Source organism: Electrophorus electricus, chromosome 10, assembly GCF_013358815.1.
Source record: "Electrophorus electricus isolate fEleEle1 chromosome 10, fEleEle1.pri, whole genome shotgun sequence".
Classification (NCBI taxonomy): Eukaryota; Metazoa; Chordata; class Actinopteri; order Gymnotiformes; family Gymnotidae; genus Electrophorus; species Electrophorus electricus.
In genome coordinates, this window is record NC_049544.1 from 4,665,624 (window position 1) to 4,678,439 (window position 12,816).

Below are 12,816 nucleotides of genomic sequence, written 5' to 3' on the forward strand. Positions count from 1 at the left end.
CACTGCAGGATCTCCGGGATGGCGCCTGTTGGGGTGGAGAGAAACACACACGGTCACCTGTGCCGCCCTAACAGCACGCCTGGACATGCAAGAAAACCTAGGGGCAGACATGGGGTGCGGCCCTTTTATAACAGGGCATCTGTGCATGAGCCATGTAATGCAGTGAGGCAAGCCACATTTCTTGCTTGCCTTGCATGAAAGTAGGACTCTTTACCATAATAAAGGATACAGTGATTGTTTGCCAGTGGGGAAGTAACGCAAAAGCAGACAAGAAGCCATCTGGTCAAACACACTTCTCCGTTTGCTGAATGACACTTCGAGGAACTGGCTTCTGTTACAACAAACTACTGATGCAGCACTGCAGGAGTCGGTGGTTAATGATTCCATTGGTTTATAGGACTGGGTAGTTTTGAATAAACTATCAGGGTATGTGAACCTAAAGGGTAGACCTGCACCCCCCACCCCCCCAAAAAAGATTAAAGGAAATCACACTTAAATGAAAATGATGCCTGTAATTGCTGGCTTTCATTAAAATAGATTTTGATTATCCCCAAAAGTCACTCAGGTATTAGCAAAAGGTCAAACTGAGCCATGCACTTGAAACCCACCTAACAGGAAAGTCTGTCACTGGTCAAAACACACATGGTGCATAATTATGTCCACTACCTCTAATTCTAAGACAATGGCCATCAGAAGCAAAATATATGACTGATTTGCCCCAAGAGGAAGAGACATGAGTTAACAGAAAGGGAAGAGAATGCATTGTTTTGCATTGACAGAATTGTTCACAGCTGAATAAGAGCCAAGAGCAGATACAGATGGACAAAAATGGTCCGCAGGACTGCAGGACGCGATGTAGCCTCTTACTGAGCATGTGCGCTTGCAGTGTGATGAGGTTGCCCTCCCAGGCCAGGCTGTCAGGCTGCTCGCCTGCGGGCGGCCGGTTCCAGTTCAGTAGCTGAAAGTAGCTATTCAGCACGCTCCTGATCTCCAGCTGCCTCTCTGCAGGGCTGCTGCTGTGGAGGAGGTGGATGATGGCCGTCAGGCAGCGCAGGGCCAGCTGCACCAACTGGGGGTCCTTGGGCTCCTTGTTGGAGGGGGCGGGACGGAGGCACCAGGTACGCAGCACTGACATGAGGTCGTCCACGGCGTATGGCGTGATGGAGAGCAGGCCGTTCTTCTGTAGCACACAATGCACGCACGTGTGCAACCACACACACACACACACACAGAAAGAGGACATAACGCAATGTCTAAATGCACACGTGAGGAAACCAGGTACTCGTCCCAGACATGCCCTTCTGGGAGGGGGGATTAACACCTGTGGTAAGGGAGGGTCAGGAGTGGTGTGGCGTAACACTAGTGCACTGTGGGAAAGGAGGCAAGTGCAAGACAGGGTACCTTGCAGCCACTGATGACAGCGCCCTGTAGATGCACCAGGCGCAGGAGCAGAGGCTCAGGGATCAGCTCGCTCTCCTGCAGGCAGTCTGTGGGCACAGCCAGGGCCACACACACCAGCATGGGTGAGAAGTGAGGAAATCTAAAAGTTAATCTAGATGTTCTAATGCACAATGTCTCATTTGGCAACAGAAACCAGGAACCGAGAGAAAAGATGACCCTGAAGGAAGCTGAGGCACATCTACTGTACACACCCACCAGTGCAGAGATCTGAACTAAGCCCCACTGCTGTAGACATTACCTACCCAACACAGAGACGTCTGAATGATGCAATTCATGTTAATACATCAGATTAATTTTTGAAGTCCCATAAACTCCTATTCTTTTTGTGACTTCGGGCAGCTTTTTCATGTTCCATGAAGCATTATGGGTTATTTCATCATACTTGCTTCGCTGACATATAAAGTTGGGGAAACAGCAGAAAATGGTAACAGACCTTTCCCACAAACACACTCTCAAGCAGTGAGCAGACAGGAAGGCTGAGACTGTTCTTTATGCCCTTAATGAGTTCAGTGAGATAGATTGACTCAGCTACCTTTCCCCATCACTTGGCCAAGAATAGGCAGACCCTATAGTCCCAGACCAAAGGCAAACCTGAAGAGGCAAGTCACACAAGCAAGTTTAACCCGCCTATAATTTTATTGTGTCTGCAATTCAATCAAACACACACATCCTTTGTACCAGTGTGAGTTTGTATTACTACAATGCTTTGGAGAAATCACAGATGACATCTCACAGCAGCCCAACATGACCGGTCCCGCTCACTGTGGATCACGGACGATACCGTTGAATGACAATGTGATGTCTTAAGAAGGGGTGGGTGTGTGTTAAAGTTTAAGAATGGTGGGAGTGTGTGGCGTACCGTGGAAGAAAGCAGGCAACTCCTCCGGCAGGGTGAGAGGGGAGAACTTGTATTTGCTCCTCTCCAACATGCTGACCTCCTCACTGAGACACACATGCACAAACACAAACTCAGAGTCAGGAATGATGTCAATCACATTTGTAGCTGACACGAACTGTTAGGCCTATGATGCTGTTTCAGATGGCTCATGTTTACAGCGTGCACTGAGGGCTGCATGGACAGGCTGCATACACGCGTATGCACACACACACACACACACACACACTCACTGCATGTACGTGTTTGTTTACATATAACTGTGGCAGAGCAGTGGTGTGCATGTGCTTGTTATCAGCAGGGGCAGAACCAGAGCCCACCTCAGCCTATCATCTCCCACATATTCCCACTCTGGATTAACACCCTGCCCCCTCCCACACCCAAAAACACGCACATGCATACATACACACATGCTCACCCTGCCTGCCGTCTCCTCCATGTCTGATAAGGGTCAAAGAGATTTTCACACAGCAGCAGGCCATGCAGTACCACAGACTCCAGAGTGCTCTGGTCCTTGGGCTTCTTCTTCAGCTGAAACACACCCAGACACACACCCACATTCCACATCTTTCAAAAGCTACATCTACATGGGCTCATTGAAAGATCTCTTGGCCTTTACTGTGAAACAGAAGGGCAGACATATTCCTGCACACTACGCATAGGTCACACTCCTTTCCACTGCATCCTTCTCATTCTACCTGTTCACTAGATTCTAAAGCTACAAAGACCCACACTCATTCATTTTCAGCCACTATTTTAATATTAATGGTGCGCTTCCAAAACAAATCAACAAAATCAGACAAACCACACACACACAAAAAAACTTTTAAAACTGGGGACATTTTTGGCATGTCTGGGAAGGACTGAAAGAGTAACACCTGATAATTCCTTACCTGATTTAAGCAAAAGCTCAACAGCTTGATGGTCTCGAGCATGAAACCAGGGGTCTTGTCAGGGTCAATATTCTCCATGTTCCTGCAAGTTCATTCACAGTAAGGTCAAAGATTAAAGCCTGCTTCCAGCCCTTAGGTCACCATGCTTGCTAAACCAGTCCTGAGAACAAAGCCAAACTATCAAAGAGGAGAGTAAAAGTTGGGTGTACTACTCTGACAAAAAGACAGCTGACTCTTAGCTTTGACAGTCATCTGTGTATTTAATTACAGGTACAGGTCGCTCAGAGGAAAGGGTGTGTAATGTGTCATCTTAGGCAGAGTCCTTTAGTCATTTCTGAAACTCATCTCTGCCCTTAGCAACAATAATGCCTACAACTGCTCAAATGACACATATATGTGTTTCTCCACCATTTCACTGCGAGTTATACTGTGTATGACTATGTATGTGATGAATAAACCGAACTTGAACTTGAACTGTTCAAGTTGAACTGGCCTTTTCAGACACATTATAAAAGAAACCCATCGGCGCTATACTCAGCTCCGCATATGAGAATGTACAAAGTACAAGCAGCAGTGGAATATGAACTCCGGCAGAGAGTGGTGGATGCGCCCTGCTCGGGGCTGGGTCGCTGGTGGTCTCCTTGCCTGCAGATGATGATAAAGAACTTGATGAGGAGAAGTGGATGGGGGGTGGGGTTGCTCTGGTCCTGGCCCGACAGGTGGAGCACGCTGTGCCAGAGCTGCGTGCCCAGGAAGACGAGCACCTCCCGTGGCAGGCACTGCACCTCCGCGTTCCACTCCTCCAGACTACAGAGAGCCATGGAGAGACACCTGCTGTACGTTACCATGCTACTCATAAGGGCTTCAGTGGGTCAGGTCACTATGGCGACAAGCTTCGCGTCATTAAGGACATGATATGGTATTTGGAGAAAAGGAACAAACAAACAATATTAAAAAAATACTGGGGCTGGGAATACAGAAGCAATGCACTAAGATGAAGGACTGGTTACGAAATTACAGGTTAATTAAACCATCCATAAATAATAGCAATTGCTTGGTAAAAGTATTTACCTAGTTTTGGAGTATGTAATTACTCCTATGGAAGGACTTTAGGGTATAAAAGAACATTATGAACCTTTTTTAGGGCCTGTAGACACAGGCTCCGGGTGTTTATAGAGGGAACAAAAGAGATATTCCTTGTTCGTCAATGTATCGTGCATGAACCTCACGAGTAAACTATTGCTCGGGGGTTCTAAGAGGCTAACATGAAACTATATTTTCAAATGTTTTTTTTTTCCTTCATTTTATGTACTTGCATATGAAAACAAATGTTTTCAACTAAAAACTTCAACAAAGCAGGTGTCATTCTCAGCCTTCTGAATGGTCTGAATTCACATACAATCCTTACTTATGCATTTAAGAACACAGGAGACAGTCCTACTTTTACACTACCTAAAACACTTAATAAAAATAAGCCAAAATTAACTTGATGACAACTTCTCTTCAAAATCTCTAAATCTTAATAAGGTCTTTCAAAGTTTTTAAATACATAAAAATACCAAAAAAAGGACAATGTTTGCTTCATTGTAACATTTTAACACTTTTTGGTAAGGTACAAATGCCTGCCTGTGAGTAAGTTAAAAAACCCCGCATTCTGATTTGGCTGCATGTCCCCATTGTGGTGTGGATAATAGCAGCTTTATCGAGGTCCTTCTCCAAGTGTGGTGCACGCTCTCTCCGGGGGCCATGTGCACAGAAAAGGCAGCGTTTGGATTAGCCAGCGTGGGGATGACTCACCGACGTGGCTCCAGGGATTGCACATCGATGATCTTTTCGAAGGTTGCCACGAATGTTTCCAGCCACTGCTGCAGGTAACCCACATCTTTCTGCAGGAATGCATGAGAGAGAGAGAGAAAGAGTGCACGTAAGGCAGAGGGTAGCTCAAATTTCAAACAGGATATGCTTATGGTTAGAATCAGACACAAGCTCAGGAGGAACACATGAATGCGTATTCACTGGGAGAGAATGGTTGTGAACTGGGTCTCTGGAGCAGCGCCCTGCTCGGCTGAGTTATGAGGCCAGAGTACGCAGCGTGTTTCACGCCCCTCTATCTCCACAATTAGAGCACACCCAAGCTGTTGTCAGCGCAAGAGGAAGTTGCAGCGGGTGCTCCTGTGTGATGTCACAGAGGATATTGCAAGCCAGAAGGCGATGGGATCAACAGGTTCTATCTGTTCAAGTGATGGCAAAGCGTGAGCCTGGATCATGGTCTTGGTACACAATATCGTTCTTGGCCACGGAGCCCCGTTTCAACATCATAGGATTACATAACTCTAATGCATGTTGTGCAAAAACATAAAAAAGGAAGCAAAGTGTTATTGATGGATGGGTAGATGATGTGAGGTGGGGAAGATGTACTACAGTACATTGATATGATCAACATGTAATTAATGCAAGGAACTCAGATGTTCCGGGTTCAAATGATCAGCCTAACTTGATGCTCTCTTCACTCTTCTTTGTCTACTATTCCTCATGTACTACTTAACCTGGAGTTAGGCAAGAGGCAATTAGGATTAGGATTTTGTCCGTAGTTGCCACTCCTACATCAGGGTGACGTTACACATCTAGGACTTATATTAGGACAAGGACAATATCAACTAATCAGACCTGATGTTTCAGTTCAAATTGAGCATCACACAGTGGTAACTCACTTCTTAGTTCATGGACAAACCACTTTTGTTCAGTCACCTTTTTCATGCCATGTCATTCTAGGTTATCTGAGGGAATTTGAAGTTGCTTAATACCTGTTATGTTATGAATCTGAACATATGAAGTAGTATTTCAGAATCTATTCCTGGGGATCTCTGCAAAGACGGACCACGTTTTTGTTTTCCCCCCAGCTTACAGCACTACTGTACACAGCATTTCAATTGCTTGGTTTACATTTACACATTTTCAGTATATACGCCTCTCCAGAGCCTTACTCCCTGGGAATTGACCCAATGACCTTAGTGTTGTTAGCACCTTGCTCTACCTGTTCTATCAGGTGAGCTACAGGAGCAAGGTAATGGGATAGTGCAGAAAAAAACCCAAACTGGGAAACATTGTTATATATCAAATCAGATTCATAATTCACTATGGCACTGCACAAAAACATGGTGCACATATAAACCAGCCAAATGCACCAACGTTATTGCCCTGCCGTTTAATCTGGCTTTTGTAAAACTTCAAAGCGCTAAGGGCATTATTCATCTGTGGAGATGGTGAGATGTCAGCAGCCTACACAGCTGCTCCCAGAAAGTGTGATCACTGCAGCCGTTGAGTCAGAGGGGACAGACGCAAAAGACCTTCAGCATGTGACTCTCACTCAAAAGCTGACCAAGGGCTGGAAAGAGTCAGCTAAGGCAGTGATGCTCCACTCAGACCACATGCCAAAGCCCGATCAGACAACACATCTGCAGAGGAAGTTGGTGCATCATCGCCCTCGCTACGTAAGAGTCAAGCAGTTGAGACACATGCTTCATGAAAAAACAACTCGAGTAGCACAACACTACCACCAGCACCACCACCACACACTGATGCTAAAAAACTAATCTGTAGCCATTTTGCATCAATGGAAGAAACACAATAGTGAACATTACCAGTTGCTGTTCAGTTGAGGGCCAGTCCATGTCTCATGGCAGGCGAGGTAGTGGGGGGAGGACCCCGGTCTCTTCTGAGCCGCAGCTGACTTGTTGGGCTGCCAGAACACGTGCACGTGTGGTACTCTCAGAACCATTTACAGGCCACCATCTCTTCCAGGCATACACATGCTCTCTTATTTCCTATGATAAACACACTCTCTCACTCTTCTTTTTTATCTGTTTTTCTTCTCTCTGTTTTGTTCTCTCTCTCTCTCTCTCTCTCTCAAGTAACCAGGAAATGCCAAGTCACTTTAAGCAAGGCACATTTCCTCTCATCACTACTTCCTTTACTGCTGTTGGTGTCTTATTGGTGGACTTCCCATTGCTTGTGGTATTTCTCTGTCAACCAGAGAATATACATATGATATGAGAGGGAAAACAGAAAAGAAATGATGGGAAGAGAAATGATGCATCTTCTTGTACCATTTCCATTAACTCAGCTAGTGTCTGAAAGTGTAGGGCACATCTGCAATGAACTTTACTGCAGATTAAGGAACTGCATGATTCAGTTTACCATCCTACAGCTAACCATAAAGAATATGATGACTTCGTGCCCTTGTATTTTCTTCTTTTAAAGAATCACACAAGACGAATTTATAAAAGCTTTTGTTAGATGAGAAACTTGTGAGGGCACATTTTACAGATCCTCCTTTTAGGAAGTTATAGGAAGTGTATGGTCTCTCCTCAATTAGGCCCTCAGCCCTGCTACATGTGTGAATACACCAGAATTACCTATAAAAGTACTGTGGAGAATCAGCAGCTAAAGCAGCATGGCCCACGGACAAACAACAGAGCGGTGGGAAGTTGGAATAAATGGGCATGCTCAGACAAGTGCACCTCCCCCTCTTCCAAAATTACAGGCACAAGTGGAAGAATGCTAAAGCCAGACTGGGAGAGCAGTTATATGGGTGTCAGTTAATATTGACTCTTGCATCGATTTCCCTAAGGGACAAAGCAAAGGGTGTCTGACAGGATGTGCCCTGCCAGCCTGTGATAAAGTCACACTTAATGAATTTTCTATTTTAAAAACACTGCTAAAAAGCTATGAAGTTGACTAGTTGAAGCCCTCCTGTCTATGCTGCAGATCAAATAATCATTTCTTATTGCAGCACAGGTGTTACAAATAAATTGTCATCACTGCATGAATGACTTCGCAGCGAGACTTACAAGAAAGACATGCTTCTGTTTTGACATGGTTTGATTATCTTTTTTTTTGTAGTCCTACAACACACAGAGTTTCTATTGTTTAAAAAAAGAACTAAATAACTTCCTTATATTTATAATATAAAGTAACAGCAACAGCCACTGTTTGGCAATATCAATTTCAATAATGATAATTGGAAATGAAAATATATCATACTGAGATATCAAAATTGAAAGCAAAATTCTGGTACCTTCCACTGGTAATATGATCATTTGCTTAATGATATAGTAGCTCATATGCTCATATTGATACCTGTTAATAGAGGAACTCAAGGGTTCTGTCAAGCTCCAGGGACATCAAAACCACTAAAGGGTTCACCCATGTTCAAAACTTAGATCACTGTTCAGTTTAAAAAGAGCTGCACTATTTGAGTTCATATAAACACAAACATGCCTACAATCAGATTCCATGAAACTTTAGATCTGCTGCCTAAGCCAAATTTGAATACAGCCTGAGGGAGCGGGGGGGGGGGGGGGGGGGGGGTTTGGGGGGTTTGGCGCGGGGGGGGGGGGGGGGGGGCGCAGCTGGCTGTGGGTGTTTGAGATTCTGGGTGGCTCCAAGGCCGGTGGCAGCTGAGCTGGGACAAAGAGAGGTTCTCTGGGTTTCCTGGTTCAGTTCTCTGGACCACATAAAGGATTAGAGGTTATCACTCAGAACAGAGACAGAGAGAGAGAGAACTTGAGTTTGGTTGGTTGTGTTTGTGTGTGTGTGTGTGTGTGTGCGCGTGTGTGTGTGTGTGTGTGTGTGTGTGTGTGTTTGTGTACGCTTGTGTCTTTTTACTTGTGCAGATCAGAGGGGAGTAAAATTCCAAGAAATGAGAACATTCTTCAAGTACTGACTTATAAATATGCTTTTAAAAATAAGATTTGGTAAAACTTTTTATACTTGCGGATAAAGTTTAAAATTATGCGTATCAGTATAGCTTTCTTTAAATTTGGGGTTTAAATTTGGGGTTAGGCATCAGGTCTGAAATAGCTGTGGTTATGATTAAGGGTTAGGTCTAATTAGAATTAGCATTTGATTTAGACTTTGATTTGAGATTAAAGTGATTTAGTTACACTAAGATTCATGTGATTACAAGTAATGTGCCTGTATACATGTCTGTCTATTTGTAAACTGTAGACATGCAGGCAGCACTAAACTCGATAAAATTTCCAGAAGGTTGCTGACACGTGTTGAGTAACTGCAGACAGGATGCTGCTATACCATTAAGCAGATTATCCCTCACAGAGCCAATGATGAGGGATAATTAGCCCACACCAGCATCCTCAGCTGCAGTCTCCACTGCCACACTTTGCTTTCTTTCACCATGACCATTTCCAAGAAGCCCAAACAGCGATACCCACCACTCATAACAGAACAATTCAAACGATAAACTGGGTGTTCGGTGTAAAACAGCATCAACAAGGTCTTAAAGATGAAGACAGGGGGTTTAAAGAAAACACAAGACTTCAGTTCAATTAGGTCACAGGCATTAATGTAGGCTAAGAATGCTTTAGGGAAAACCGGGGATAATTTCACGAAAATAGAGTCAAGACCTTAGGGGCGGCTTGTCAAACACTGAGCACCCAAGCTCAGCCAACAGACAACAGACAAAGCAGAGATCTGCAGATTAGTGTTATAAACTGACAGTTTAACCTTCTTTGAGAAGACCGAGACCAAAGAGACTAAATAAGCCAAAAAAGAGGGGGTTAAATATATCCACAAACAGTCTCACGGGAGGCTCTGGAAAGTACTGGAGCTGTTCACCAGCAGCAGGTCACAACTGGTCTGTCTGAGGTGGACTTATTGCTCGTTGAAAGTGCCCCTGGAGAATGGGTGGATTTCCCTGCTGTTTCAAAAAATATCTGCAGTGAGAAGAAGCCAATGACCTGTCATGTCAGCTACAGCTACACTCTGGTGAGCACAGGCAACAAAACCAGTCAATTTAACATTTTCAAAACTAGAGAATGACTTGTAGACAAGATTTTCACTTCTTGATGTCAGAGTGGTCTAGTTTCCTGTGGCGGTTGCAAGTGCTTGACACTGAAGGATTTTCAAAGTGGAATCTGGCATTGATAAACTCTTCGGCAGACAAGTGTGGACTTGCAAGGTGAATGCCACAATGCGTTGCACAACCAGGATCATGGAGAGACACCTCAATTCCGTGTAATCCAGATGCCTTTTTGGAGAGAGGTGGAGAGGGTCCTATGCGTACTCTAGGGACATAAAGCCAAGCCTTGCACTAAAATATAGCGCCTGATAATCAGAGTGCATATTCACTGAATACAATAGCTACAGCAGATCAAAGTAATGGTTCATTACTTATGTGAGGAGTCAAAAAAGCTCAAGAGGACTGTCAATTGGTTTCAACATATTCTGTGTGTGTGTGATGTATATCCAGACAGAATAACACTCCTCATGTGTGGGTGATGGATTATCAGACATCAAAGCTGATTAAAAATTAAGATGCAACAATCTCTTTAAAAGCCCCAGGAGGCTTTTACAAATACTAAATGCTAGAAGAACCACATGGCTGCTTGACGTCTTTGACCTCATCACGTGCTGTCAACCTTTACCAGTGGAAATTTCAAACAGATGGGTGTTACTCAGACTGAAAGGATCCCACTAAGCCCCACAGCATGGGAGAATTGCTCAAATTGCATTTCTCAATGAGACTGGATTTTTGGGCTTTGGCACACTACTATTACACCATCCCTCACTAAATAACTGTGTTGGTACATATATATCATGAAAGAAAGAAAATATAAAATAACTGCTATGTTCTGAAGCTGTTTTGCAGAACTGGCACTCTTAAGGAGCTCTGGGTTGAATTTAAAAACAACCGATTGTTTACTCAGTAATCTATGATCCTAGCTTTAGAGTATAACAGAGATTAGAAATAAATGCCAGTTCTCAAAGACAAAAAAGAAAAGAGAAAAACAAATTTGAGCGCACGTTGAAACAGTCTTTAATTCATCCAAAGTATTGCTCATAAAAGGAGTGCAAGGAACAGCTCCACAATAGACCTGCTGGGATTTGTCCAAGACGGAGTCAAATTATAACAGACTATTGATACTAAGATTCAGGCTATTTATTTACACCGATTTTACCAAGCAAAGAAAAGTGACTAAAATCACTGAAATAAGAATAAGAATATAGAATTCATAAAAAAGTAATATAAAGAACAACACAACACAGGGAAAGAAAACTAAATTGCCTAAGCAAATACATAGGCAATAGAATGAAGTAAATTAATCAGAGACAAATGAAAACTAAGAAAAAAGGCAAAATAAAAGCAAAGAAAGTTCTAATTATTATGTATCTTTAAAGCTGCTTTTTATAGTTATTGAACGTACATTAAGTGTTTTGTTGGCATTCCATAGCTTTCCAGCATAAACACCAAAACACTCGCACCATTTTCTTAAAGTTAGTTTTTGGTTAGTAATTTTTAAATTAGCTGACCTCAAACGTACACTGTGGAACACATTCAGTCAGGTAATGTGAGACTTCTTTTTAAATTGCTTTAACAACAAGTAAAGGAGTTTAAAACATCCCTGCAGGAACAGACTACTAGTGAAGAGTATGTACAACCACAATATGATTGTTCTTCTGTGTTTATGAAGGCAATCTAGTTTCTACCATTTAATACAAGTTGAATCTTTCTGTTCATTCTTTTTAGACAGTAAAGAGTAAAGCAAATACAGTACTACTATAGCCCAGGCAATGAGTCAGCCTCTGTAGTGAAATGTTGAGTCTCTTTGGTATTATTTCAAAGGTTAAAAAATGCCACCTTATTAGTATTTAGGGATGCTCAAATATTTATTTACTTGGATTGAAATGATAACTGAGCATCTTGTTGTGGTCAACATCAATAATAATAACCAAAAATGTTACCTTTATGCATTGTAAAGCAAGTTCAAAATATAATCTTTATTTGAATTGCAGTGCACTTAATAAATTGTAAGTATTGTAAATATATATTGCAGTTAACACAAAGGAAAACAAAAATAGTTTCATTACATTTTATTTACTAACCTTTGTCAAACGTTAAGTGCCATTATTTGCCTATGGCTGGAAAGCCCCCAGAAAAAATAACTGTCCCCAACATTAGATAACTTGCTTAATGAGTAAATAGTGTAACAATAATAAAAAATAATAAAATAAAATAATTAAATCTGATGTGAAAATAAGTTCCAAATAGGTTACAGGTTGCACTTGACAAAAGAAAACTAACCACCGCTGATTGCCATTTTTTAAATAGCTGTAGAAATATACAAATGAAGCCCAAATGAAATTTTAAAAAGACTTAATTTGTTGGACAGATTACAATTATGTAATTATTATCTGAAACTCCAATACTGTACCAATAACGATAAATTAAAAATTGTCTTTATTGTCAGTTAATGTATTGGGAGCAGATATGTCTCTAGCAGCACCTCTAGTGGCATTATCAAAATGTGGCTGAAAACTTAGACTGAAATCTAGGACAAACAACTACATTCATAATGTCAATAGCTGAGAACTCAGACTTTACATGGCATAGAACATGTGAGCAAATATCTGGCTCAAATGTGCCTCAGAACCTGACCTTCTGGTGCATGACAAAAGGCCCAAAGTAAAGCCGCTAACTGAGAACATTTCAAGTGCAATGGAATCCACTGAGGCAGGCAGGTGCATTGTTTGTACTGCCTACAGAAA

The 12,816-nt window shown here is 42.5% G+C and overlaps 1 protein-coding gene across 2 annotated transcripts in view; it reads right to left on the minus strand.

Moving 5' to 3' along the window:
• Positions 1-12,816, minus strand: part of nbeal2 (neurobeachin-like 2) — a 42,869-nt gene that overhangs the window by 26,783 nt on the left and 3,270 nt on the right. The window contains exons 2-9 of one of the 2 annotated variants that reach the window (XM_035530805.1): positions 5,047-5,135; positions 3,895-4,056; positions 3,250-3,331; positions 2,775-2,887; positions 2,321-2,403; positions 1,402-1,487; positions 868-1,180; positions 1-25 (exon numbers count right to left, since the gene is read on the minus strand). The exon at positions 1-25 is cut by the window's left edge and continues 82 nt beyond it. In XM_035530805.1, coding sequence (XP_035386698.1) covers positions 1-25; positions 868-1,180; positions 1,402-1,487; positions 2,321-2,403; positions 2,775-2,887; positions 3,250-3,331; positions 3,895-4,056; positions 5,047-5,135 — 953 coding nt within the window. Of the gene's footprint in view, positions 26-867; positions 1,181-1,401; positions 1,488-2,320; positions 2,404-2,774; positions 2,888-3,249; positions 3,332-3,894; positions 4,057-5,046; positions 5,136-12,816 lie in introns of those variants that run through there. The other variant, XM_035530804.1, reaches the window with a different exon arrangement.